The sequence below is a fragment of the Rousettus aegyptiacus genome, unplaced genomic scaffold (genome assembly GCF_014176215.1).
Source record: "Rousettus aegyptiacus isolate mRouAeg1 unplaced genomic scaffold, mRouAeg1.p scaffold_m13_p_17, whole genome shotgun sequence".
Lineage (NCBI taxonomy): Eukaryota > Metazoa > Chordata > Mammalia > Chiroptera > Pteropodidae > Rousettus > Rousettus aegyptiacus.
The window spans coordinates 23,417,822-23,444,331 of NW_023416292.1; the positions used below are offsets into that span (position 1 = coordinate 23,417,822).

Below are 26,510 nucleotides of genomic sequence, written 5' to 3' on the forward strand. Positions count from 1 at the left end.
CCCCAGCTGGCTCCAGAGCCCTCTCCGTCCCCACTCCTTGATTCTACAATAAATATCACAAGAGTTGAGGGGCGAGCCTGGCTCTGAGGACTGGCGGCGGGGGAAAGGAGGACACGGAGAGATCCAGCGGGAAGTGGCCTTGGTGCGAAGGGGTGGGGAAAGGGCTGAAGACACAAGGTCAGAAATGACAGGTCCTGCCCGCGATTCCGCTCCGAAGCCGGGAAGCTTCCTGCGGGCCTGGGGACCGCTCTGCAGTGGACACTGGAGAGCTTCGCTTTGGACAGGAACAGTGAAGGGCACGCAAGAGTCACCAGCTGAATCCCTGGACCCGTGCGGGTCATGGGACATGAGGGCGCCCTCGGAATCTCCTCCCAATCGTCCTACACAGCGGAGAGCTTCCGAAAAGGGAACCCAGTGGTGTCGCCCAAGGCCCTCCCACCCCTCCTGTGCCACGCCCCCCTGCAGCGACATGGGCCCTCACTCCTCTCCCTGCTATCCGCCCGGCCGCGGGGAGCTGGGAGCGAGCAGACACCAGAGCCCGTTCAGGGTGTGGCAGGTCCCCAGCTTGCCCTGCAGACTGACTCGGGAGCCGCGACACCCAGATGAGAGCGACATGGGCAGGAGGCAGGGTGGGTTGGCACGGGAGGCTCGGAATCCCACAATGAGGACAAAGGAAAATGCGGCATTTTCCAGTAAACGTGATCCCCACTTTACCTCTAACACGGCGACTTCGGTACCCTGCCTCAGATTTCCTCTGAAATCGTCCTCCCCGGACACCAGGCCAGCTCCGACTTCTTTTGCATGTTGATCAGCCTTCGGTCTGGCCTTCAGGACCCTTACCACTCGCCACCCCTTCCTACCCTTTCTGGTTTTCTCTCATGCGGCAAAATGCTTGCAACAGGGTTCTCAATCTGTCACCTATAAGATGACCTTGGACAGGTTAAGCTTCAAAGAGCCTGAATCCTCACAGGGTTTGTGAGTGGATCAAACGGCAGCATTAACCGGAAAACATGCGGGGAAGTGTGAGTCCTCACAAGGGTGGAGTGGTGCCCAGCACGGCGGAGGGGTTGGCTGGGGTAAGCGTGCGGCGGGGACCCACTGTGACAGCTGCTGGGCCAGAGGCAGGATCGGAAGCCCCAGATGAGATTCAAGTATCTCCAGGAGTCCTCCCTCCTGGCAGAGCTGGGGACGGGACAGGTGCTGCCCGCGGGAACCCTTCGCCGCCACCCACGCCCTCTGCAAACTGCCCTCCCTTCCGGGCCTGACTTGTCCCCTTTGCCTCCGACACCTACCTGGCCCCCGAAGGTCCCCGTTGCCCCAGAGCCCAGAGACTTCGTTGTTCCCACGAGACCTTCCTTTAGGAGCTTTGCACGCGCCTGTCACAGCAACCCTCACGCACGCGGACGCCGTTAACTGCCCCACCTGAAGCGCGCTGTGAGCCGATCACTCTTTGGAGCCGGACAGCCAGAGTCACTCTGAATGGGCCTGGAGTCCCCACTCCATCCCTGCGCTGGAGAACTCGGGGTCAGGGGTTCACCCCTCAGTGGAGCAGCACAGCCTGGCATCCTTGGGGCTGTGAGCCCTGCAAAGTCAGAAACAGGGCTGGCCTCACTCAGTGGCGCCGTGTCCAGCCCAGTGTGTCCTGTGGCCAGATAACTGCGTGTCGAATGAATGAATGAATGAATGAATGCACAGAGCCCAGTGTGCGGCAGCTTTATTGCCCGTGCCCCCTCTGCAGTGTTGCAGGGGGAGCAGGGGGGCGGGAAGGAGGGGGAGGGAGCGCTCAGGGGGGCTGACTCGCGAGCATTAGTGAAGAGGGGGCGAGCTTGGGTCTGACGAGCAGTGGGACGTGGCCTCCTCACAGCGGCAGGGGCGGCTGGTGTTAATGGTGCCACCCGTGGGGGCCAGGAGCAGGGAGGACGTGGCCACGGGCGCCTGTCCACGGTCACTGTGGTGGCTTCTCATGCTTCAGGGTCTCGTAGGTCTCCTGGGTCCGGGTGCTCAGGCCCTGGAGGAGGAGGGGGGGGAGGGGGTCAGGAATGGGAGCCACCCGAGCCCTTCCACCCCACAGACCCTGCACCTTCCAAAGGTCACTTAGCATCCACTGTCCCCTGCTGACGTCCTGGACTGGGGCGATGGGGGGGAGGGCAGGCTCACTCACCGTGTAGACGCCTTCCGATTTCTGTGGAGGCAAAGGGGCCGGCGTCAGAGACCACCCCTCCCTTAGGGCCCGTAGCGCCTCCTCCCCACCCAGGGCAGCCGGCCGGGGCTGGCGAGCCCCCTCATCTGGGGGCAGGCACTGAACACTGGGGCACGAACGCACCTCTGCCACACACACACACGTAAACACCACTCACAACTCCCAGGGACTCATTGTCACTCCGCTTTACTCTGCCTGTCACCTGCTGAGTATCTTACTCCTGCCTTGGCTAGACGGCAGGGAGGAAGCGCGCGGTGGCTGGTGGTCCCCGCAGCTTGGACAGACCTGCCCAGGCACCACAGACCCCAAGGCAAAGGCCCCGGAGGGCGGAGTCTGCGGAACCCTCAGCCCCCAGGAGCAGGGCCCGTACCTCGTAGGCCACGGCTGCCTTCCGCACCTGGATCTGCAGGGGAAGAAAGGTACTCAGGAGAGCCAAAGCGAGGGCCAGTGCCCGTTCCCTGCCACCTTGTGGGGACCCTTCATCTCCCGTCCTTGGAGCCACATGGCCGCCACCCTCCCACCTCCCCTTGCAGCCCACAGCACCTGCCCAGCCTCACCTTGAGCCGACAGTAGAGCAGAGTCAGGACGAGGCCATACAGAAACAGGATGGCGTCCAGGATATAGCAGAGCTGAGGCTCTCCCAAGGCCGCTGGAGAACAGGGGGCGCCCAGGGGGTTGGGGCATCAGGGGGGTGCTCCAGGGAAGGGAATTCGTATCCTCTCTGGAGCCTCGTCTCTCAGCTCCCCGCTCCCTCACCCCATGGTTGTGGACTGACATGCACTCGCGTTGAGGACACCCCTGCCTCCGACACTGTGGGCTCCTCAGGCACCATTAAGCACGTCGCGGCCCTCAAGGGACCCATCTGAGTTCAATGGGCAAAGACCAAAACCTCAGCCTGGAGCAGCCGGGGGAGGCGGAGGCAGTGAGACGTTTCAGTGACAAAACCACAGCAGTGTCTCTGTGAGTCCTGTGACCTGCGGCTGAGAGCCGGACAGGAAGGATGTGAGCTGGGGAAGGGTGGGAAGGCCGTCGCTCTGCTGCGGTGGTCGTGTAGCCTCGGCCTCATGGCTTTCTGTCCCTCTGGGCACGTAGTGACGTAAACGCTGTGAACACCGTGCACCTCCGTCCCTGGGCCTCGTGGGTGCCGGCAGCACTGCACACAGGGCTCCTGGGAGCGAGCAGTGCTGGGTGGCTCCATCCCAGGGGCTCCGCGGGGACGCTGCACTGTGACTCACCCTGGGTCTCTTAGAGGAAGTTTGTGCAACTAAAATATCAAATAGGGTCAGAAATCCTCTCTGCCCATCCACCCTGGGCCCTGTCAGAAGGCTCCAGGCGCCACGTAGACCTTTTTACCCGGAGATGCCCATCACGCACGATGCTGTCGAAATCTGAGAACTGCCCCTGAGAACGTCGTGGCCATCTCATGGGTGATGAAACTGAGGCCCAGGGAAGCCAAGTAACTCGCTTGAGGCCACAGAGCTACGTGATGGGGCCACCAGCAGATCCAGGGCTCTGGGGACCTGTGCCCTTCCCTGGAGGCTCGGGGCCCCCGGCCCCTCTCATGGCAGCCGCCTGGACTCACGCCCTCTCCCCCACCTCCACATGGGGGCTGCTGCAGCTCCTTTTGCTGTCCCTTTCAATTCCCCCAACTCCCCCAAGTTTCGCCCACCCCCTCCTCCCCAACCCCCAACTGCAACCACCCGTCTTCACACCATTCACACGAGACACTCAGAGAGCAAGAAGTGAGTTCGCGGACGCGGCCAGTGGCCAGAGCCTCACAGCGGCCGAGGCCTTCCATCCCTGCCTCAGCTTCTCCACTGACGATCCGGTCCCCGGCACCGGGCACCGCGTGCTGCCCGCGGTGTCGCGAGCCGCAGACAGGCGCCTGTTATGACCCACGGCAGCAGCAACCACATCGGTCTGTCCTTGCCGCACCCCCCAGCTCAAGGACAGGCCCCTCTGGAGTGGCCTTGTGAGCAGCTGGACGTCAGCGCAATGGCGATGACCAGAGGCCCCAGGAAACGTGGTCACGGGCAACGCGGCTTGCACGTCACACACGCCCTCCCCTGCCAGTGAGGTCTCAGGTGTGTGTCCGTCCCGAAGCGGACGTGAGAGCGGGCGAGCACGGCTCTCGTGCCCCCATGGGGACCGCATACCACCAACCTTGAGGGCTCAGGGCCTGTTTGCCCACTGCCGGCCCTGACGTGTGCCCTGGCCGCCCACCTGGAGACCCGCTCACCGTCCCTCAGCAAACCTCACCTGCCCGTTCAGCCAGAAGGAGCAACAGCAAGACCACGGCAGGCTTCATCTTGGGCCAGGCCGCGGGCCGTGAGCTGGGGCGCAGACACTCTGAGGGCACTGTGCAGCTGTGCTCTGCCCGCAGCTCCCTGACCACAGAGGCCCCCCTTCCTGCCACGCCTTCCCCAGCTTCGGCCCCTTCCCCTTCCTGCACCAGAGGCCAAGCGGCTCCCGGAAAGGCCAACTAAGGAAGCTGAAGATCTGGGCTCTTCCGCCTCAGCCCGCCAGTGACCAAGGCCCTGCTGCCACAGGGAGGGGCTGCCATGCTTGGCAAAGGCTGTCCCGCCCGCCCTCTCCCCCAGCCCTGTCAACACATATTGGCGATCGACTGCCACCCGAGATTCCCTAGCAGCCCAGGACAGCCTCTTCCCAGTGGGAACGGCGCCCCGTCCAGACGTGAGGAGTCTGCCGTCGTGTGTGTGGGCAGTGGGTCTGGGCGAGGGAACTGAGGGGAAAGAGGAAACGGGGAATGGAGAAGTGGAAAGGACGAGAGTCAGAGAAGGCGTGGACAGGAAAGTCTACTGAGAACCGTCTGACAGAGAGGTGGAGGGTCAACGGACACGAGAGACAGGAAGAAACTGAGAACGACATACCAAAAGTCATGGCCCAGGGGCCTAGGTGGCTAATTTATTATGATTTCTCCTTTCCTGTGCACACACGGAAAGCCTGACAGCTAAGAGCTTGCGTGCACACACGCACATGCATGTGCACAGGCGTGCACACACGCACGCACCCTCACACACATACACAGCCCCGTCTCCAGCGATGACAGGCTCCGCAGAGAAACTCGACGGGCAGCGGACGGAACGCCGCCCCGCTCACCGATCTACTTCTCCAAACACGATATCCTGGGTACCTGGGAGGGCAGGGCAGAAGGGACCGGTGGCGTCACCCAGGACCCAGAACTCACTGCTGGGCCCCGGAGACAGGCTCAGGGGTCACGCCCAGAGTCCCTGTGAACAGGAAGTGTACAGACTCCGTCCCCGCCCCCCGGCCCAGGACGTGTCGCCACTCAGCAGGCTCGTACCTATGATAGCGACGACGTCCGCCAGCATGTGCCCCTTGGACATCTTGTCCAAACCAGCCTGCAAAGACGGAGACAGCAACGGTGTCAGGTGAGCCCGCGGGGCAGTGGGGAGGGGAGTCCGAGCAGTCTCAGCCAAGGCCCCTCATCACCGGAGTCACTGGGACTGGTTCTTACCAGGTGGGCAAAACCAGGAGCCTTGATCTTGCATCGATAAGGGCGGCTGCTGCCATCAGACACCAGGTACACCCCAAACTCTCCCTGTCCCAGGAAGAAAGGAGCCACCTCCGTGACCAGGACAACACTCTCCTCTGCCAGCCACGCCCCCGCGCGCCCCCGCACCCTGTTTCGGTGCATGGGTGTTCGTCTGCACGTCCGTCTCCAGTCGCCTGGCCCACAGCCTCCCCCTCTGCTCTCACCTTAGGGGCCTCGATGGCAGTGTATGTGGCCCCTGGAGGGACCTGGTAGCCCTCCGTGTATAACTTGAAGTGGTGAATCAGCGACTCCATAGATGTCTGGAAAGGGAACGGGAACACCAATAAACCAGACCCAACTGCCTCGTGGCCACGCCCAGCACAGAAAGTGACCTCTGTGCTCAGAGGGACCACGCGATGAGCAGAGAGGGGCTACAGGAGGTAGGAAGCACGCAGAGAATTCCTTGAAAGTGGAGAACACAGTGGGGTATGACCCAAGGACACGCCCAGCCGCTGCCCGTCCAAGGCCCCATCTGCCCCAGCGCTGACCTTCATCTCGGCCCGCTTCGGGGGGGACACCTTGGCGTCGTCCACCTTGATCTCGCCAGGAGGCATCTTGTTCAGACACTGCGAGATGATCCGCAGGGACTGGCGCATCTCCTCCACTCGACACAGGTACCTGATGGGGACGGGGCAGGGGACAGGCGTGGTTGCGACACACGCAAGACAGAGGCCTTGCCTGCTGCTTTGTCTTGGCAGTGTGGCCGGGCTGCTGCAGGGGACCAGCGTCTTCTGACTCGGGACTGGGCCCCCGGCCTCTCCTGGTCTCAGACGCCGGCAGCATTTCCTCTTTACCCAATTAGACAAGTTTCGGATACGGTACAGGTGAGAGTCAGAGACTCCGAAAGAAACGGCAGCCAATCCCGCAGAGTGCCAAGGCACAGGAATGGGGCCCAAGGTTTAGCACGTAGAGCAGCAGGGCCAGGAGTCCCACAGAGCTCTGGCCAGCCTCTAACTCAGCCTCCTCCTCAGCCATAAACACAGCCACACCTGGTCCCTCCCAGGACACGAGGCCGAGGTGAGGTTAGTGTTACGTGTGTGCACAGGCTGCGTGCAAAAGGCTCCCAGACACCGCAAGACCCAGGGAAGGAGAGAGGAGCCGAGAGGAGTTCGGGGACAGAGCCAGACAGGAGCCCGGGAAGGGACTGGGCCTCACCTGTCATAGCAGTCGCCATGGGAGCCGATAGGGACATCGAAGTCCACCTGGTCATACACGTCGTAGGGCTGGGTCTTGCGAAGGTCCCACTGGATGCCTGAGCCGCGCAGCATCACTCCACTGTGGGGGACACGGTGGGGACCAGGCCACTTGCACACAGCAGGGAGGAGGCGCCCCCTTCTCAGTCCCCCCCATCGCCCCACACTCTGGGCACAAACGCGGTGTGGCAAGGCAGGCACCACGTTCCTGAGCCAAGATTTCAGGCTGGGACCTCCCACGCCCAGGGGACAAGTCTCTCCCGCACCTGAAACCGTAGTTGAGTGCGTCCTCCGCTGTCACGACGCCTATGCCGACTGTCCGATTCCGCCAGATCCTGTTATTGGTCAGCATCTGCTCATGGAGAGACGCTGTCAACACCTCCGCGACGCCGCAGGTGCCCCTCTGCTTCTTTAGACCCGGCGACTAAAACCCCGCAAGCCCTTCCGGGGGAAAAAGAGATTTTCCCCACTGACTCCTACCTTACCTCCTCCAGCTCATCAATTCGAAGAGAGAAGTTCTTAGAAAACTCATAAATGTCGTCCATGAGCCCAAGGGGTAGGTCCTAGAAGCCAAACAAGGGTGACTGAGCACAGCGGGGCCTCCCAAGGAGGCGGGGCAGCGGCACTGGCAGCCGCGGGGGGCGGGGCCTCTCACCTGGTGCACACCTCCTGGGCGGACGTAAGCAGCGTGCATCCGAGCCCCCGACACCCGCTCGTAGAATTCGAACATCTTGACAGAACACATGGGGAATCAGGGACAAAGTCCTGGGCCCCCGAGTCCAACCACGCAGCGGTCTGCTCCCCTGCCCCTTGTGACAGTCCTTAAGAACACGGCCCAGGTAACACACACCTCTCCTCCTCAGCGTTCCCTCTACATCCCTACGCCCCCGCCCTCGTTTGGCTCTGTCTCCCTCGTACCTTCTCCCTTTCTTCAAACATCCAGAAGAAAGGGGTCATGGCCCCGATGTCCAGGGCATGTGTGGTCACAGCCATGATGTGGTTCAAAAGCCGTGTGATCTCCCCAAACAGCACTGCGAGAGGAGATGAGAGGGCCACAGGCTCGGCTGCGTGGGCGCGCGAGGGGCCCGCGGGTGCGGCCGGGGGCGGGGCCGGGGCGGGGCTTACCGCGGATCCACTGAGCCCGCGGCGGGGGCTGGATGTTGAGCAGCTTCTCCACGGCCAGTGAGTAGGCCTGTTCGTTACACATCATGGACACGTAGTCCAGCCGGTCAAAGTATGGGAGGGCCTGGGGGGGTGGGGTTCGGGTCCCAGGTCAGGGCAGGAGGGACGCCCAGCGATCAGTCGTGTGCTGGGGCAGGGGAATCGATCTGCCGCGTTTGCCAATCTCCACGTGAAAATCCCGCCACCAGACCCTAGCGGAGAGCAGCCGCGGGCAGGGCGGGTGGCCACGCCAGCTGTCCCCCACAGACAGAGCAAAGCAAACAGCTGGGGCACAGCACAGTGATACACAGTAAAATAGGAAGTGATCACTTTTGAGCCCTAACCACCTTGGTTTTGTACATGGGACATTAAATCATAGACTAGCAACAATTTGTTCACAAAATTTCTGAAAACGTAACAACGTGTCCGTGTGAGCCTGGGAGCAGGCTCCAGTAGCCACTGCCAACAGCCCTGGCTGCCTGTCAGAGAAGGCGGCTTCCGGAGACACTGGAGGAGAAAGGTCACCGGCCGCAGGAGCACTGGCCAGTGAGGGCGGGAGGACACAGAGTACCACCCCGGGAGGGTGCGATTTGTATCTGGGAGGAAAAGTTCTTCCCCAATGCCAAGAACCTAAGGCCCAGCATCGGCTGCAGCAGCCTCAGCTTCCAGGAAGGAGGCAGCTGGGGCGCGGCCTCTGGGACAGCCAGCTCGTCCTCGCGTCACGGTGACGCGGGTTAACTCCATGGACACTGGGACCAGAAGCCACACTGCCTGGACTCTCTAGGGGAATCCCATTCTGGCCACTGGTCCTAAACCCTAACCCCATCAGCCTGTGCTATCAAGACATTTCTTCGTGACAGTAAGGAAACTCCAGAGCTGAGTCCCGGGTCCCGTTTCTTCGGATCTGACCCTCGCCGCCTGGGTCACACAGTTATCCTAAAAATGGCCAGCTCTTTCACAAAGCCTGTCCGTCACTATGACTCACTGAGCATTTGGAAAACAAACTTAGACAGCCAGAAGATACGAGAATCAGCTGCTCGTCCGAGGGAGCTGACGTCTCTCTCCTCTGCTCCCGCCCCCGGGGACGCCGGCTTTGACGCACTCGCACTCGTGTGAGCAGGGAGACCGGGGCGCCACGGTGAGGGGGAAGGGGCTAGCCGCAAGCCAGCCAGAGCATGCGGCGAGCACAGCTCGGCTGCACAGCGTTTCGGCTGAATAAATCAAAACCAGATGATGTAAGTCATGTGTCCCCCGCCGCATCCGTGCATCCTCTCAACCAAGACTGCCCTAATAACTTCCAAGGGCTCCCCCCTCAAAACCCTCTGCGCCGGGGCTCTGGGGGCAGAGAACTCGCAAAGTCCCAGGCCCGTGTCCACACCACACCTGTAGGTAGGTCTTGTACTCAATGAGCTTCTCGGTGCCGCGGTGCAGCAGCCCGATGTGAGGGTCACATTTCCGCACCATCTCCCCACTCAGTTCCATCACCAGCCGTAGGACACCATGGGCTGCTGGGTGCTGGGGCCCAAAGTTCAAGGTCAGGTTCGACACCATTGTGTCCTTTGGAGGGTCCACATCTGGGAAGTGGGAAATCATCTAGTCAAATGGTAATCCCCTTGAGGACCCCAAGAGACAGCAAGGGGCTGACCTCACCCTACAGATCTTCCCTCTCAGTATCCGGACCCTGCTGGTGTCCAAATCTCCATCGAAACCAGGAAGACTAGTAGATGGGAAAAAGGGACGGCAGGTCTAGGCTTTCTGAGGAGAGGGAAGCCCGCTCCTCCCACGGCACCCAGAGTCCTTCTTTAAAAGTAACAGTAGTAACAGATCAACACCTACACAGCCCTTACTGTGTGCCAGGCACTCTTCTTACTTACGTCAGTTCTCGTAACAACCACGCAAGTTGTAGGGACTATTGTCATCCCCGTTTCATTGGAGAAACTGAGGCCAGAAAGGACTGGCAACTTCTCACCAAGCCAGCATATGGCAGCACCAGGACTGACCTCTGCCTGCCCAGCTCCAGGGTCACTCTTAACTGCTGCCCTGAAGATGGGTCTGATAGATGGCCAACCCATCAGGAAATGTCTACCTAAATCTTACTGCTACTAAGGACAGTTTTCACCCTCAAAAAGCTTACGATCTGGGAAATAAGTACCTGTGAGAAACTCACAGCAAGGTCAAATTTACAAGTTACTAGTTAAGTGGCTAAACCACTGAGTATTTGAAGGAAAGAAAGAACACTGTGAAGACTTCATGGAGGTAGGATCTGAGCTGGCTCTTAAATTCCGGGAAAGATTCTGAGGGGCAGGGAGAGGAGACACCCCAGGCTGTGGGATCGACACGGGTCAAATCTTAGAAACGAGGAAATAAGAGTCTTACCTGCCAAAAGAGAGATCAGCGTTGGCAGGCGGAGGGGGTAGGTGTTCAACTACCAGCATTGTCAGTAACAGTGCTGTGGAAGACTTGTCGTGTACCCACCGCCACACAAAGTGGCTTATGTTGTTACTACCTCATTTAACACTCACAGCAATGCTATGGTGTAGGTACCTTATTCACTCGTAAATGGAGAATTGAGATTGGAAATCAGAGCCGAGCTTTTCAACCAAAATTCTTCACCATGGGCTTTGGAGTCAGACAGACCTGCATACAAATCCACCTGTGTGTCCCTGATTAAGTTCGAACCTCCGTGCACCATAACTTCCTCAAAACTGAGATAACACCAGTTCTCACTCTCAAAGGGCTGTAGGAAGGACTGAGGGAAGTGACGCCTTGAAACACTCAGCACGTGGTAAGCACTCAGCTACTTTTACTGTTAAGTTTTTGAAAAGTAACTGTAAGTGCCTTAGAAGGTTTCTGAGCATGAGAATGAATGAGGTGGTCTGGGCAAGAGGAAGGCGATGAGACTGCACCAGACACCGAGCTGGAAGGGGCCTGGGGCTGTGGCAGAACCCCAGGAAAGAGACTCCTGAAATAATCGAGGTCTGATGCAAGAGAAATCTGAAGAAGAAAGGGAGGGCTGACCAGATGTGAAACATTATGTAAGAACTGAATGGTCTGGTGACTCGTTGGACATAGACATGGAAGGCAACAGAGAACAGAGCTGAAAGTGACTAAAAAGTTTCTTTTCTGAGAGAATGTCAGGACCACTGATCAGAATCAAAAAGTCAAAAGGAAAAGCTGGTTTTGATGGTGGAAAGAATGTATTGAGGAAGGTTTCATTTGGGTGCCAGTGGGAAAACCACTTTGTCTAGTGAGGGAGATGGAAATTCACTGAGCCTCTGGGAAAAGCAGAAGCTAAAGATATGAATTTCGTAGGGACCTTTGAGGGTTGGCTGGGATGTATTTTCTTTTCTCCTGTAATAGTCTTGCTTTCCTTGTCTTCTTGACAAATACCTACAATTATCACTATTACTATGTCTGTTGAATTGCATGGTGAAAGAAGCAAAAAAAATGGAGGCTAAAACTGGCCTAAGACAGAGAACTCCAGAGCACGTAAAAATCAGCTTGGCAAAAACAGACTCACAAATATGAAGGACAATCTGGTGACAATCAGAGGGAGGGCGGTTGGGAAACTCGGAGAGAAGGGTGAAGTGTTAAAGAAGTACAAATTAGTAGTTGATAGATGGTCACTGGGATGGGGCGCACGGCAGAGGGAATGCAGTCAGCAGTAATATAATGGCTAGGTGGAGAGCCAGAGGAAAGGGTAATTAGGGGGATCGTTTTATAAACTACATACATGTCTAACTAATGTACTGTGTACTTGAAATTATAATAAAGTAAAATTAAAAAAAATAATTGTTGAAATGCAAATTGTGTGTATACAAATGTTAATGTAAATAAACATAACAAAATAAGTCTGCTTGGGATGGGGCCCTGGACACTCACCATTCCAAGGTGGAGGTTTCCAGTGGGCTGTTTCCTTGGTAGGGTACATGACAGCTCCCCCAAACTGCTCTGCCCATTCCACATCTGGCTGCCATTGCCGAGCACCTCTAGGGAGTCAAAGACAGATGCCAGACCCAGGGCTTTAGCCCTCGGCGCCCCTTCCCATTCACTCTCAGGTGAGCAGACACTGGGAAGGGCGATTCCTTAATGCCAAGCCGCTAATACAGAGTAAGATTAGCGTCGGCAGAACAAGCTGAAACTCTACAGGCTCCACTCCTACTTCTGTACTCCCAGAAGCACTTCACCCGTCGCCCCTGGGCATGCAAGACTGGGATTCTGGCTTCTTTAAATTCCCATCACATTCATATTCCCGTCCTGGTGAATATGAACGCGAGAAAGGTGTATGTTCAAGGTCAACTGAGAGAGGGAGCACACACTGGCTCCTTGGCTCGGCTCAAGGAAGACCAGGGAGGTGCATCGGGGCCAACCCGGGGTCTGTCTTTGCGTTCCTCCTCCAGCTTCGTCAGGGGGCTTTCCTCTTCCCACAGTCTCCAAGGAGACACTTCACCAGCCGCCCCCTACCCGTGGCGGGGTGCGGGAGAAGCAGCAGAGCAGAAGCGGAGGGTGACGCGACCGCTAACATTCGGGGGCTGGGCCCCCCACCTGCTCTCACTCCTGGCCGAAAGAGCTCAAGACCCTCCTTCCTCGGCCAGAGCCGGCGCCACTGCACCTGGAGCCCAAGACAGCACGCCTGGGCGAGAGGTCACAGGCCCGGGTCATTCTCCCCTAGGGGGTCACAGGGCCCGTGGAGTCCCCAGCTTCGGGGACAGCGCATCAAGGGCTGCCCAGGGTCTCACCTGCTAGGCTGAATCGGCGCCCAGCCTCCGGCCCCTGGCCGCAGCCCCTGGGCCGCGACGCCCCGCAGACCGCGCAGAACCCGCAGCGCCGCCATCTTTCCCGCTGCGGACCCTGGGAAGAGGGCCGGGCGGAAGTACCGCCGCGCGCCGCTTCTCGCTTATCTGCACAACGCAGCCGCCATCTTGGAAGTTGGCGGGGCGGGCGACGGGAGCCTGACAACATCCGGTTTCTGAGATGCGGCCCCTTTGTGGTGTAAATAACGGATAGTGAGAGCGGCTGTGCCTCACTCCTGGCTGGCTCTTTTAGGCGAGCGCCTGAGGGACTCGCCACTCCTGCCGGGGACAGCCACGCGCCTGGCGCTCGCTCGCCGGCCATTCCCACTCCCCGCCAGGCCGCCCCCAGCGCTCTGGCTGTGCGGGAGCCTCCCGGGGTGGCCCCATGCTTTGCCAATTACTTCCCATCTCCAGTCCAAGATTCGGAGCAGGGGAAGTCAGCCAATTTCCAGATGTCTAAACGGGCTGCGAACGGGGCCCGAGCGGAGCTGGGCAGGGCCGAGAGTCCTGCCAACCGAAGCGAAGGAAGGGTAGGGAGCCAAGGCCACCAGCATGAGCGGCCACAGTGTTTACAGCCGTCCCACCCCAGATGGGCCGGGCGGTCCCTGTGGTGAGATGGGAGGTGTAAAGGAATCTAAGGTGGCTCCCCTGTCCCTGAGGAACTCACCTCACCTCCTTTGTTCCTGGAACCCCACCCCTCCCGCGCGCGTACCAAACAGAAGACTGCCAGGAATGCAGAAGTAGTCAGTGTGTAAAACTGCCTGCCCGCCTTTGTTCGGGGTTCAGACTGAAGAGTGACTCTTATGAGCCGCTGGCATAAGTAAAGCTCGTTCGATTCTTGGTTCGCTGAGTGCCGCTTGGTTCTTCTAGGCACAAGGGCCCAAATCCACAAGGGCGGGTGACCCTGGTATTTATCTGCCAGGCTCCCAGAACCTACCGGTTTTCAAGCCCAGGAAGTGCCCTTAGAGATGTCGCACCTGCCACATCCTATCTTTCTGTCCTTGCCTCAGTCCTGGCTGAAGCCATAGAAACGCAGTTACCACCAGGAGTCTGATCCTAATTCTGTGTGGTAGGAAAAGAGTTATCCAGCCTTGGAGGCTGGTTTCTGTTGTATGTCTCCTGCAAGCCCAGCACCAGCTGGGCCACCGTGGCATTAGCATGTCCCTCCCATTTGGAGCCTGGAAGGAGGCCTTCCCCGGGGTCCCCACACACAGGGTCCGTAGGACACAGCCCACCAGCATCGCAGCCGGGTGGGGCAGACATCAGGAGAGTGGCAGAGACGGAATTCTTAGCTGTGGCAAAAATAGAGAAAGCCAGACTTCTAGCCTGGGAGTTGACCTAGTGGGAACCGTCCCAAAGGGTGGGGTCATATCCTTGGCTGTGGGAACTGACTGGGACCTATGTAGATTGAGCAGCCCCACAGAGCCAGGCACAGGCTCTGCCTTCCTGCCCCTCATCCCCACCTCCTCTCGGGGCTCTCCCCTCTAGTTGGAGCACAGTAGGTATGCTGATGGGGAGGTGGCATTCATCAGCCCTGATCCAGCTGGGAGGAGTCAGGATTGGCCCCAGGGGGCAGCCTGGGTGAGGGCTCCTGGGGGCCACTAGGGACACTGCATCTTTTGTGTCTTCTCCCTGCTGCTGACACCCCCACACACTGCTGCTGTGACTCTAAGGCCCTTTGTCTCTCACTGCTTAGTCACCCCCTTTGTCCTCATCTCAGATGGGGGGTAGAACGGGGCAATGAGAGTCCCCTGGTGATAGCGCCTCTTGCCCCTGCCCCTGCCCCTCTCCCATCTTTTGTCTACTGCAGCCTCAACCCTGACTTAGGACCAGGGTCAGGGCGTGTGGGTGGGTGTCAAGAGGTGGGTCTGGCAGTCACAGGGGGGCAGATGATACATAAAGGAAGCAGTGGGCAGCAGGGCAGGTATTAGCCACCTGAGCAGGAAGGGATGGGGAAAGGAAGTGTTCTGACGGATATGAGGTGGGGGACGGGAGGTGACCAGGCACAGTGAATGGATGAAGGAGGGCAGGGGCAGGTGGTCCTTGTCTGGGAAGGGAAGACGACTACTGACCTCACTCCCTTTCCTAGGGATATCCTGGGGAAAGGTGTGGCCGTGGCACGGGGCAGGGGGGTGGGGGGTGTGGAGCGGACGTGGCCCCTGGCCTGAGCTCTCTCCTCCCTCGCCTTGAGAGCCCCCCCAGACCGCCTTGCTGAGTCCCCTGCAGCCCTGAACCCACGTAGTGATTCCGCTTCCTTTGCCTAACGCTAGCCCCCAACTCTCCCACCTCAGGCGCAGCTTCCTGTGTCTGTTACTGCGGATATAGTGCCTTAGCCTCTCCCTGACCAAAGAATGAGAAATAAAACATGACTAGATCTTCCAGGAACTGTGGGCTTCTCAGGGGAAGGTGGAGCCAGAGCAGGGAGCCAGGTGGGGATTCCCTCTGAGAGACAAAGATTGGCCCTGGGCTCTGGGTTTGCGCTGGAGGCTGGGGGAGGGCTCAGGGCAGTCGGATGGGTGGGAGCAGGACCAAGAGCCTGGGGTTAGCGACTGGGAGCTGGGCCAGGGAAATGGGGAGTCGGGAAGTGGGAGGGGAGCCCGGGGGAATGGAGGCGGAATAGCTGTTGCAGACTTTGGAGGGGCGGGTAATGGCAACTCAGGAAGGGGGAGCCTGAAGGGGCGAAGGGACTCTGGAGCCTCGGTCTGTAAAACCTTAAAGTCCTTTGCTTCCTGCACAGCCTGCAGCCGCCCAGGGCCCTCCTCCGCAGATGCGCCCTGCCTCGGGCAGCAGACTCCCCAGCACTGCCAACAGCTGCTTTCTCTGTCTGTCCTCTTGAGGCTTATGTACCTGTCCCCACTCTCTCAACTTGGCCCGGAAAGCAGCCCCCAGGGGCGGAGGGCAGTCTGAGGGAGCCCTGAGAACCGGGAGGCCATGCCAGAATTCTCCTGAGACCTTGGTCCTTTCTGTGCCTGTCGGCCAGGCCCTTTCCTGACTTCCTACCCCTCTTGGGGCTCTGTCCACTAAATTGGGAAAGAGGTCGCAGAGGGCCTCCTGTGGGGTTCGGGAAAAGGCGATGTCATCAGCTGGCCCAGCGCCTACGATCCTCCATCTGTCTGCTAGAGACCCCCCCTCCCCTGGGCAAGTCCCATTTTTTTCAAGGAAGATGAAAACTAGGGTTTTCGGAAGGAATGAGACACCCATCTGAGTCCCTCCCGGAGAGCTGCTGGCTGACTGGCTTCCAGCTCAGCCAATCACAGAGGCTCAAGATGCTTAAAAGAGCTGGCGGGGAGAGCCCGTGGGAAGGACCCACAGGGAGACCGGCAGACACATAGACTGGGGGAGAGCACCGAGCCGAAGCCAGGGTCTGAAGGCGTAGAGAAGGGAGGCCAGCGAAGCTGCAGGGGACGGGCAGGAAGAGACAAAGACTCAGGAGACAGGGATTTGGGAGGGAAGTTGGGAGGAGCCAGGACACCAGACACTTCTCCTAAGCCCAGGGTCTAGTTCTCTGCATCTCTGAAAGTCCCAGCCCCTCTGGAAACTCTGCCCCTGACCTTGGCACTGGTCCGAGCCCCGGGCTGCAGAGAAAAGCCAGTGCGTGTGGGACTCGGTGCCTGGACGGCTCTGTTTCACCCAGCTCCGGCAGCAGTGCCATGTCCCCGACGGCCCTGTGTCCCGGGAGGAGCTTGGCGAGCTGCTGGCCGTGGGGCGCCCGCCCCCGTCGGCTGCTCCTCACCGTGCCCATCTCTGGGCCAGTAAAGCTGCTTCTGCTGCTGCTGGCCTCCGCCCTCCTGCCCTCGGCCCGGCCGGCCAGCCGGGAGGAGGAGGTTGTGTTCCCAGAGAAGCTCAACGGCAGCGTCCTGCCTGGCTCGGGCGTCCCTGCCAGACTGCTGTACCGCCTGCCCGCCTTCGGGGACACGCTGCTGCTGGAGCTGGAGCAAGACCCGGGTGTGCGGGTCGAGGGCCTGACGGTTCAGTACCTGGGCCAGGCGCCCGAGCTGCTGGGTGGGGCCGAGCCTGGCACCTACCTCACTGGCACCATCAACGGAGACCCGGAGTCGGTGGCATCTCTGCACTGGGACGGGGCAGCCCTGCTGGGGGTGCTGCAGTATCGAGGGGCCGAGCTCCACATCCAGCCCCTGGAGGGAGGCGCCCCCAACTCCGCCGCGGGGCCCGGGGCACACGTCCTGCGCCGGAAGAGTCCCGCCAGTGGCCAAGGCCCCATGTGCAGCGTCAAGGCTCCTTCTGGAAGCCCCAGCCCCAGCCCCCGCAGAGCCAAGGTAGGCGTCCCGCACGGAGTCTGGGCCACGGACCTCTCGTACCTCCTCCACCCGCGTCCCCGGCTTCTCCCCGCCTGGCCTCCCCTGGCGACCACTCACTCTGAGGAGGGTTCCCAGAGCCGGCTAGGAGGCTCTGCTGTGGCTGGCCACTCCCTCTCCCCACCCAGCCCCTGCCTGGCCTAGGCACCCTACTGCCACTGTCCTCGGCCACAGCGCTCTCTAACAGACTTGGACTTGATTCTTTCTTGTACCCCGAATTTGATTTTTACCACCCCCCCCATGCCCCAGCAGCTACAAGAGGGAGGTTTGAGGCCCTAGAGATTGGCTTCTGGCTTCTGATGCTTGCTGGGGACTGCGAGTCAGCAGGAGCCGACAGGGAGGGGGAGGTACTCTCCGCCTCTGCTCCGTAGGTCCCCTGTCCCAGTCAGCCCCAACCCGGGACTCCTGGGCTGCCTGGGGCTCCGTCCTCTCCTCACCCCCACCCCGGGCTGCCCTTCTTCCCTCCCCGCCTCTCCAGCTTAATGCAAACCAGACGCACCCTCCACCCGCCACGCTGAGACCTGGCCCCGGCCCTGGCTGCTGACTGAGTTGTTCCTCCAACCACACAGGGCAGACACGTTGCAGCCCAGCCCTGTAGCCCCGGTCCTGCGGGCCTCGGTCATGCTCAGGCCTGGGGGCCCCAAGGCCCCTCCCAGAGGCAGCCCTCACTGCTCTCCACCTGGGGCCCAGGCGCCCTGGCATGCGGCGTCCCCCTCCTCCCCTGCTCTGAACCAACAGCTGATTTCTCAGACTTACCACAAAAGCCCTGGCGCTTGGGGGTGGGGGAGGCAGCAGCCCAGAACCATTGGGGGTCCCGCGGGGCGTGTGTGACCAGGCTGAGCTGACCCAGGAAGCCTCCGTGGCGGGGGCGGGGGGCGGAGGTGACCCCTGGCCAAGGAGGCTGTTTCAGGACCCTCTCGTCCTTTTTCCTCTAGCGCTTTGCTTCCCTGAGTAGGTTCGTGGAGACCTTGGTGGTGGCTGACGACAAGATGGCTGCCTTCCACGGCGCCGGGCTAAGGCGCTACCTGCTGACCGTGATGGCGGCGGCCGCCAAGGCCTTCAAGCACCCGAGCATCCGCAACCCCGTCAACCTGGTGGTGACTCGGCTAGTGATCCTGGGGCCCGGCGAGGAGGGGCCCCAGGTGGGGCCCAGTGCGGCCCAGACGCTGCGCAGCTTCTGCACGTGGCAGCAGGGACTCAACGCACCCCAGGACTCGGACCCCGACCACTTTGACACGGCCGTGCTGTTCACCAGGCAGGTGAGCCCGCCCGCACCGCAGACCGCGCGTGCGACTCCAGGAACACCGCCGCCAAGGGCCGCGGCGCGCACGAGGCCGCGCTGGCCCCCGCTGCCGCCCGGCCCCGAGGAGGCCCAGCGCCCCGCCTGCTCCGTCCCAGCGCGGCGGGCTCTGGGCCTGGGGTCCTCATGCGCCTCCCGCCACCGCTCCACAGGACCTGTGCGGGGTCTCCACCTGCGACACCCTGGGCATGGCCGACGTGGGCACTGTGTGCGACCCGGCTCGGAGCTGCGCTGTCGTGGAGGACGACGGGCTGCAGTCGGCCTTCACTGCTGCTCACGAACTGGGTGAGGCGGGTGGACCAGCCGGGGGTCAGGGCTGAGGCGAGGGAGCCGTGAGCTCGCCAGGTGCAGACGGGGGCACGGGGGCTTCCTCCTCCCCGGCCTGGGTCCCCGGCTGTCACCCACCTCTGCACTGGGTGCAGACAACCCTTCGGTCTGTCTATCAAACGAGGTAGCGGCTGGAAACCTACCGCGAACCGCCTGCGTGGGGGGGGGGGGCGGTGCGAGACCGGCAGGCGCTGTTCCCAAGAGTCAGGACGGAATGGGTGGGCAGGTTGGGCGTGCTGGGTGGGGGACGGGCCCGAGGGTCGGGGAAGCGGAGACAGTGATGGCGGCTGCATGCCGAGCAGCCCTCGGAGCGTGAGAAGTGGGCTAGAGCAGGGTGGGGACAGATCTGACCACCCACGGCCGGGGCCCTGGGACCCTAGCATGGCCTCTGCTCTCACAGGCCACGTCTTCAACATGCTGCATGACAATTCAAAGCCATGCGTGGGTCTGAATGGGCCTGGGGGCACCTCCCACCATGTCATGGCCCCTGTGATGGCTCACGTGGACCCCGAGGAGCCCTGGTCCCCCTGCAGTGCCCGCTTCATCACTGACTTCCTGGACAATGGCTACGGTGAGCAGGCGCACCCCGCTTGGCGCTCCCCTCCCCCCGGACAGGGCTGCTGAGCGGGAGCCGATGCAGCGGCTCTGCAGCTGGTGGAGGGAGGTGGGCAGACGTGCTGCTCGGGTGCCTGCCGATTCTCTCATGCGGCTGGACGTCACACGCTGTGTGTGGCTGATCTGTGAAATGGGTGTGATAACGGCTCCTGCTGCCACCAAGCCTGCAGCTGAGGCCCAGCACGGCCAGGCGCCCGGTGGAACTGCCACCGCCGGCGGGAGCTTCTTCCAGCCCCAGGGTTTGCGTCCTGCGGTCCATCCGGCCCCAGGGAGCTCGAGCGCCGCGTCCCCCCTGCTCACTTTGTTCCCCTGCCCCTTCCCAGGGCACTGTCTCCTAGACCAGCCAGCGGCTCCCCTGCACCTGCCCGTGACTTTCCCTGGCAAAGACTACGATGCTGACCGCCAGTGCCAGCTGACCTTCGGGCCTGAGTCACACCATTGTCCGCAGCTGCCACCGCCCTGTGCTGCCCTCTGGTGCTCTGGTCATCTCAACGGTCACGCCATGTGCCAGACCAAGCATTCGCCCTGGGCGGATGGCACCCCCTGCGGGCCCTCACAGGCCTGCATGGGTGGCCGCTGCCTCCACGTGGACCGGCTCCAGGACTTCAACGTGCGATCCCGGGCAGGGGCGGGGCGGAGGGTCTGGGGTGGGGCTGGCCCTGAGCCCAGGAGGAAGCACCTTCATCCTGCCTCTCCATCCCGTGCAGATTCCACAGGCTGGTGGCTGGGGACACTGGGGGTCTTGGGGCGACTGCTCCCGGAGCTGCGGGGGCGGCGTCCAGTTCTCCTCCCGGGACTGCACGCGGCCCGCCCCCCGGAACGGTGGCAAGTACTGCGAGGGCCGCCGCACCCGTTTCCGGTCCTGCAGCACTCAGGACTGCCCCGGCGGCTCCGGTAAGGGGCGGGGGTGCTTACGCGAGCCCTTGGGAGGGGTGTCCCGGGCATGTGGGAACCGAGGAGACGCCGACCGTCCCTGCCATGCAGCTGGCTCCCTCCAGGAACCCTCCCTGGCAGTCTGTGAGGGGGACAGGTGCCCGCCGTCTGGGGGGCGAGGGGCAAGGCGCAGGGCTGGTGGGCAGTATGGCCAGGGGGCGGCTCTCACTGGCCGTTTTGCCCCTGCAGCGCTGACCTTCCGTGAAGAACAGTGTGCTGCCTACAACCACCGCACTGACCTCTTCAAGAACTTCCCAGGGCCCATGGACTGGGCCCCTCGCTACGTGGGCGTGGACCCCCGGGAACAGTGCAAACTCACCTGCCAGGCCCGGGCTCTGGGCTACTACTACGTGCTGGAGCCACGGGTGCGGGCACCCTCTCGCTGGCACCCCCGTCGGCGCTCCCAGGGCGGTGCCAGGCCAGCCCCAGGGGTGGGGGCGGGGGCCCCAGACTCTGCTTAGGCCGCCCACCGGGGAGCTGCCACATCTCCTTCAGCTTCTGTCCCTCTCCCCATCTTCCGGTGGTCCCTGTCGTGACAATGCAGGCGTGTGGTCTTTGGGGCAAGTCTTCGGCCCCCTTCCCATGGGCTCCTCGGCCACATGGCAGCGGTGCCTCGATGAGCTCATGGACAGCCAGTCCCTCTGGACAGACAGTCCCTCTGGGCAGACAGTCCCTCTGGGCAGACAGTCCCTCTGGGCAGACTCCTGGAGACAGGGCTGTCCGAGCACGCCGCCTCTGTGGCAAGGCGGCACGGCGAAGGCCGAAGGAAGAGCAAGCCCGGGAGGGACCCCTGCGGGCCGGCCGCCCTCTAGTGTCCACCTGGGGCAGTGCCATCGAGGTTTCGGGCTCGGTGAGGCAGTTCCCACCTGGGCTCGCTTGTCAGCTCTAACCTTTGGACAAGTCCCTAATCTTTCTGAACCTCAGTGTCCCATCTCTGGAACGCCCGAGTCGTGACCATGAGATTTATGTTCGCGCTCAGAAAGCACTCAGCACAGCGTCCCATTCAGAGAGTGCGCTCCAGGTGGCGGCTTTCATCAGTCTTTGGCATCCTGCTTATCGTCCCTTGCGCTGTTCCCAGCTCTCTCCCCGTTGCGCCCACAGCCTCTCCCTGGTGGGATATGGGTCTTGTTTGGCTTACCACCGCCTCCTGGCCGGGGAGCAACCCTTCGTGTCTCCCCTTCTCTTGTCTCCAGGTGGTGGACGGGACGCCCTGTTCCCCCGACAGCTCCTCGGTCTGCGTCCAGGGCCGCTGCATCCATGCTGGCTGTGACCGTGTCATTGGCTCCAAAAAAAAGTTTGACAAGTGCATGGTGTGCGGCGGGGATGGCTCCAGCTGCAGCAAGCAGTCTGGCTCCCTCAGAAAATTCAGGTTCGTCCACTATGTCCTTCCTCCCCCACCCCCTGGGACTCTGCTGGGGCTGGGGAATGACAGGTGAGCTCAACACGGACGAGTGAGCAGGTGTTCGGTGTCCCACCTGCTCAGCAGGTGTCGGCCCCGCTGTGGGCGTCAGGGAAGGCTCCCCTAGGACAGAGAGCAGGAGTGGGCAGGGCTCAGGAGGGCGCCTTGGCGAGGAGACGGCAGGTGTGAAGGTCCAGCGGCCAGTGGGCAGGCACATTTCAGGTACTCAGATCCAGGCTGGACACAGTCACATAGGTCAGAGGAGACAGCCCTTTGCACACTCACATACACTCACACTCACATTCACACACTCGCTGCTCGGAAGGTGGGGGATTCCAGAAGGTGCTCGCTGAGCCCCCCTCTCCTGCCTCCACACAGGTATGGGTACAGCAGTGTGGTCACCATCCCAGCGGGGGCCACCCACATCCTGGTCCGGCAGCAAGGGCCCCCTGGTCTTCGGAGCCCCTACCTGGCCCTGAAGCTCGCAGACGGCTCCTACGCCCTCAACGGGGACTACACCCTGGTGCCGTCCCCCGCGGACGTGCTGCTGCCCGGGGCCGTCCACCTGCACTACAGCGGGGCCACTGCGGCCTCCGAGACGCTCACGGGCCACGGGCCGCTGGCCCAGCCCCTGACGCTGCAGGTCCTGGTGGCCGCGGACCCCCGGGGCGCTCGCCTGCGGTACAGCTTCTTCGTGCCCCAGGCGGCCCCCTCGCCAGCGCGCCGCGCTCCCCAGGACTGGCTGGACCGCAAGGCGCAGATCTTGGAGGCGCTCCGGCGGCGGCCCTGGGCCGGCCGGAAGTGACCTCACCACCCCGGCCGCCCTCCCCGGGCACTGGCCTGGACTTAGTGGGAGCCGGGGGCTTCCGGGCCTCATGGGGGTTGGCCGGTCCCACCGTCCCCCAGGCCCGGCCCCGCCCTGCCGCAGGCTGGCCCTGCCAATCCCCTGCCCTGGACAGCAGCCATGGTGGACTGAGGGGCTGGGAGACGGTCCCCTATCTAAAGTGCCCCCTCTGCCCTGCTGGTCACAGGAGGGAGGGCGAAGGCAGAGTGGGCCGCAGCTGTATTTATTTAGTATTTATTCACTTTTATTTAGTGCCAGGGAAGGGGATGAGGGCCAGGGTCCTGGGGAATTTCCCCGGACCCCAGCTAGGCCTCACCCTGGCCAAGAAATCCAGCATGGTGGCCGTGGCCTGTGTGGTCTGTGTGTGTGTTTGTGAGAGAGGACGTGTGAGAGTGTGTGAGTGTGTGAGTGTGTGTGTGTGTGTGTGTGTGCGCAATGTATGTTCTGCCCTGCTTTCCTAGCCTTGACTGTTGTCTTCTGGTGAAGGAGGAGCCAAGGGCAGGACAGGTCTTCAGGGAGTAAGGGACTGTCATGTCTTGAAGTACAAATTGAATTCTGCTATTTATGTGCTCGGACAGGTGTGGGCGCACCCTGGCTCCACATCTCCGGATGTTACTTTCCTCGACCGCAATCACAATACCTCCCTTGGAACTTTGTTGTGAGGATTAAATCGTGTAAATAAAGAGCTAGCACAGTGCGCGGGCCTTGCTGAGCGCCCGGGCAGCTGCCGCCAGCGAGTCGCCGCCTTCCTGCCGCCTCCTTGTCCGCGGCGGCGGCAAAGAGCCACGTCGTCAGCGGTGCCTGCCCCCGCCTCCCACGCAGTGGCTCCGGTCGGCTCGACCCCATCCCGGGCTGTGTCCCTGGTCTCTGGAGGTCCCCAACCACTTGGAGACAGAATGAGCACTTGGCCCCGAGCATGACTGCGAACACAAAGGCGTGGACAGAGGCGCGCTCCGTGCCGAGCCTGCGGGCACGACGGCTCTGCGGCTGGGCCGCGGGGTCTGCGCTCGCGTTGGGGTTCACCTTCTCAGCTGGCAGAGTTGGGCAGGTGGCTGCTGCTGAGCCGTAGGTGGCCTGTGTGTGCAAGGAGTAATGACACCTGTTCCCACAGGCTGCGTTAGAAACAAATGTCATCTTTCAAAATAGCAAAGGCTGTTCCAAGGTAAGAACTTCCCCTGACTGCTGAGTAACAGGATCCCCAGAGTCAAGCAGCATGAGCCATGCCTTTAGAAGGGAATTTGATACGAGGGACAGAGGTGGCTTGGTAGGGGACAGTCAGGAGGCCAAACGAGTGGCCCAGAGAACTGCCTAAGGTGAGGGGAACCCCTTCAGCTGTGGCCGGGCACTCGAAGGGCAGTGGGGGACTGGCACGGTCTGCTCCCCTTCAGAGCAGGGGACTGCTTCAGAAAGAACTTAGGCAGCCGGGCATGTGTCACGGGGGAACAGGGCTGGCGGAGGGTGGGAGGTGGGCCTGCGAGAATTTGGAGTCTTGAGTGGCAGTGGTGATACTGCGAGGGACTGGGGAAGGGGCCGAATGGGGGCTGCGGGAGGAGCGCCTGAGGCGTGGGTGGAGGAGGGGAGCACGGGGCACTAAAGTCGCCTCACCGGGCCATCGTTGCTAGGACTGGCGTGGGAACTCTGGGCTGTGGAGGCCGTGGTGGCCGTGTGTGCCCGGCTGTGCCTTACAGGGTGCCCTGCATGTTATGCCACCGGTGTGGCACCCGCACCCTCAGCAGATACAGAAACGCCTGCCTACACACACACACGGCCTTTCCGGGACACATGGCCCCACCGCCTGCTGGCCCTGGCCCTTCCTGCTGTCCCCCCACCACCTGGCTGGAGGAAGTAGAAACAGGAGAGTGTGCCAAGGTCGGAGTGATCTCCCACTGTCTCACCCTGCGCCGAAACGAGATCTCCGATGTCGTGTTCACAGAGCTCAACACCGTGAGCTCACAGTACCACGAGGCGAGCTCTGCGTCTCGCGAGGGACCCATGCAGCCGTCTGTGACAGAAGGAGCCCGCCACGTTCGGTGGGGAGGGCTTGCTTCAGGGGGTGTACACGAGCTGTGTGATGAGGGCCAAATGAACAGAGCAGAGACTGTGAGCCCAGGCTCACGGCTCCGTCTCCCAGGGCTCCTGAGGGTGAGTCTTGGGGGGCCCATGAGGGACAGGGAGGTGTGACAGCCTCCTGAGCTTTCTTTAGTGCTCGTAATTCACACTCCATAAACCGCTTCCCTAGACATTGTTTTATTTGTTTGTTTGTTTGTTGTTTTATGCCTACAGCACCTGGCCTTCCTAGGTGGTCTCACATCCAAGTACTGACCAGGCCCGACCCTGGTTAAGTCCCATGATCAGACGAGATTGGGCATGTTCAGGGTGGCATGGCCGTAGACTCCTAGGCATCATTTTAAGAAGAAGCCCCTTACCGAGTAGCGTCCTGACTAGCATAAAGTTTTTCCCAGAAAAGGCCTGAGTTTAGAGGCCATCTCTGTGACTGGTGGAAAGAGAGAGAAACAAGATGGTCCAAGAGAAGTGCGGGCCACCCTCAGTCCCAGGCTAGGCCTGACCCCTTCCAGGTGGCCAAGTGCTCCCCCTGCCGTCCCTCCCCTGCTCAGGCTCGAGACTCTACCCAAGGTGCAGGGGCCCAGCGTTCTCCTGGGGTGGGGGGTGCTCATCGCCTGCAGGGGCCGAGGTGGGCTCTACTGCCCTCTTCCTGCTGGGTCCATGACGGGCGGGCGAGCAGGAGGGGAGACAGGAAGAGCAGGGGGGCGGGGCGCTCAGACCTCCCAGTGCCTGGTTTCAGAGGAAAAGAGCAGACAGTGATGAGCTAGGAAAAGGGGGGGGGGGCTGCAGAGGCAAGAGTGCCCCTCCCCCGAGAACCGCCCGCAGAGCGCAGAGCGTGGGCGCTCGTGCAGGGAGGGAGCGCGCAGGCGTGGGAGCTGCACGTGTTGGAGGCTGCAGCGGTCACTGAGTCGCGCCAGTTTCTTTAAGCCCTTCCTGCCCCCGGGTTCCTGCTTCATGGTGAGCGCGGAGGGAATCTGGGCGTTTGCCCGTCTGGCTTGCTGCAGTGCTGGGATGGCTACTCGTGCGCTCCGCCTGGAGCCCATTTCCTAGTCCCCACATAGTATTATAGTGTTTGTTTTCTAAAATACCAGATTGACAGCAAGTGACAAAACTAGCATCTCATTGGTGAGGGCTTGTGGGGGAGGCAAGGGGAGAAAGTGGAGCCCAGCGCGCTAGCACTTTGTTGGCTAAGCGGAGGGCTCTGAACCGATGGGTACCTTCCCCATTTACTGTTGCTAGGGGGAGCCAAGGCCACAGGGCAGCTGGGGGAGCCCACCGGCACGAAAAACGCTCAGAACCAGGCAGGAAGGGAGCAACAGTACAGATCACGTCCCCAGGCAGGACCTTCCGTGGGGACAGGCCCCGAGTGGAGCGCGCAGGTAGTCCTAGGAAGGAGGGGGAGGGCAGCGAGCAGAGGCGAGACATCCCTCAGTCTTGGGCAACTGGTAACAGGCCCTACAGACCCAGGAAGACACAGGTACACCAACAGTGGCACACGGTGACATCCAAGCGTCCAACCTCACAGACACACGAGAGCACATGCTCTTGCTAATGTAGATGCAAATCAGCATTGAAAAGCTGGAAATATGAGAATTTTGGCCTGAAAATGGGTCTGAGGAAAAGATGTTTAATGACCTAATTTCCCAATTGGAATTGCCTGTTTACTCCATTTATTTGTTGAGTAAATAAACCAGTGGGTGACAAACTGAAATCAAATCACACTTTCGCAGCACCTGAGAAGGATGCAGCTTTTTGGACTCAGACTGATTCTAAGGGTTGCTGCTTACA

At 61.2% G+C, this 26,510-nt stretch overlaps 4 protein-coding genes and 1 pseudogene across 5 annotated transcripts; 1 reads left to right on the forward strand and 4 right to left on the reverse strand.

Moving 5' to 3' along the window:
* Positions 1 to 509: 509 nt before the first annotated feature.
* FCER1G (Fc fragment of IgE receptor Ig) lies at positions 510 to 4,971 on the reverse strand. 2 transcript variants are annotated; one of them, XM_016134079.2, is made up of 5 exons: positions 4,460 to 4,971; positions 2,758 to 2,849; positions 2,598 to 2,603; positions 2,162 to 2,182; positions 510 to 2,008 (listed from the first exon to the last, which is right to left on the reverse strand). In XM_016134079.2, the coding sequence occupies exons 1-5, from the start codon at positions 4,506 to 4,508 to the stop codon at positions 1,946 to 1,948; spliced, it is 231 nt and encodes a 76-aa protein (XP_015989565.1). In that variant the 5' UTR covers positions 4,509 to 4,971; the 3' UTR covers positions 510 to 1,945. The 2 variants fall into 2 exon arrangements, with proteins under 2 accessions (XP_015989565.1, XP_015989564.1); XM_016134078.2 differs by having other exon boundaries at positions 2,571 to 2,603.
* Positions 4,972 to 5,097: 126 nt separating this feature from the next.
* On the reverse strand, positions 5,098 to 13,020 carry NDUFS2 (NADH:ubiquinone oxidoreductase core subunit S2). The gene is made up of 14 exons (XM_016134067.2): positions 12,871 to 13,020; positions 12,014 to 12,120; positions 9,515 to 9,705; positions 8,096 to 8,216; positions 7,889 to 8,001; positions 7,626 to 7,700; positions 7,456 to 7,533; positions 7,237 to 7,322; positions 6,933 to 7,052; positions 6,266 to 6,395; positions 5,942 to 6,037; positions 5,700 to 5,783; positions 5,526 to 5,583; positions 5,098 to 5,354 (listed from the first exon to the last, which is right to left on the reverse strand). Exons 1-14 carry the CDS (start codon positions 12,963 to 12,965, stop codon positions 5,317 to 5,319), a joined length of 1,392 nt encoding a protein of 463 aa, XP_015989553.1. The 5' UTR covers positions 12,966 to 13,020; the 3' UTR covers positions 5,098 to 5,316.
* Positions 13,021 to 16,188: 3,168 nt separating this feature from the next.
* ADAMTS4 (ADAM metallopeptidase with thrombospondin type 1 motif 4) lies at positions 16,189 to 23,355 on the forward strand. The gene is made up of 9 exons (XM_016134065.2): positions 16,189 to 17,201; positions 18,176 to 18,499; positions 18,693 to 18,825; positions 19,268 to 19,438; positions 19,806 to 20,092; positions 20,190 to 20,376; positions 20,605 to 20,780; positions 21,609 to 21,784; positions 22,193 to 23,355. Exons 1-9 carry the CDS (start codon positions 16,575 to 16,577, stop codon positions 22,617 to 22,619), a joined length of 2,508 nt encoding a protein of 835 aa, XP_015989551.2. The 5' UTR covers positions 16,189 to 16,574; the 3' UTR covers positions 22,620 to 23,355.
* Positions 23,271 to 24,820, reverse strand: LOC107504684. Its single transcript, XM_016134085.2, has 2 exons — positions 24,554 to 24,820; positions 23,271 to 23,732 (listed from the first exon to the last, which is right to left on the reverse strand). The coding sequence occupies exons 1-2, from the start codon at positions 24,818 to 24,820 to the stop codon at positions 23,271 to 23,273; spliced, it is 729 nt and encodes a 242-aa protein (XP_015989571.2).
* A 112-nt stretch (positions 24,821 to 24,932) lies between these two features.
* LOC118613068 lies at positions 24,933 to 25,051 on the reverse strand (annotated as a pseudogene).
* Between the last annotated feature and the right edge of the window lie 1,459 nt (positions 25,052 to 26,510).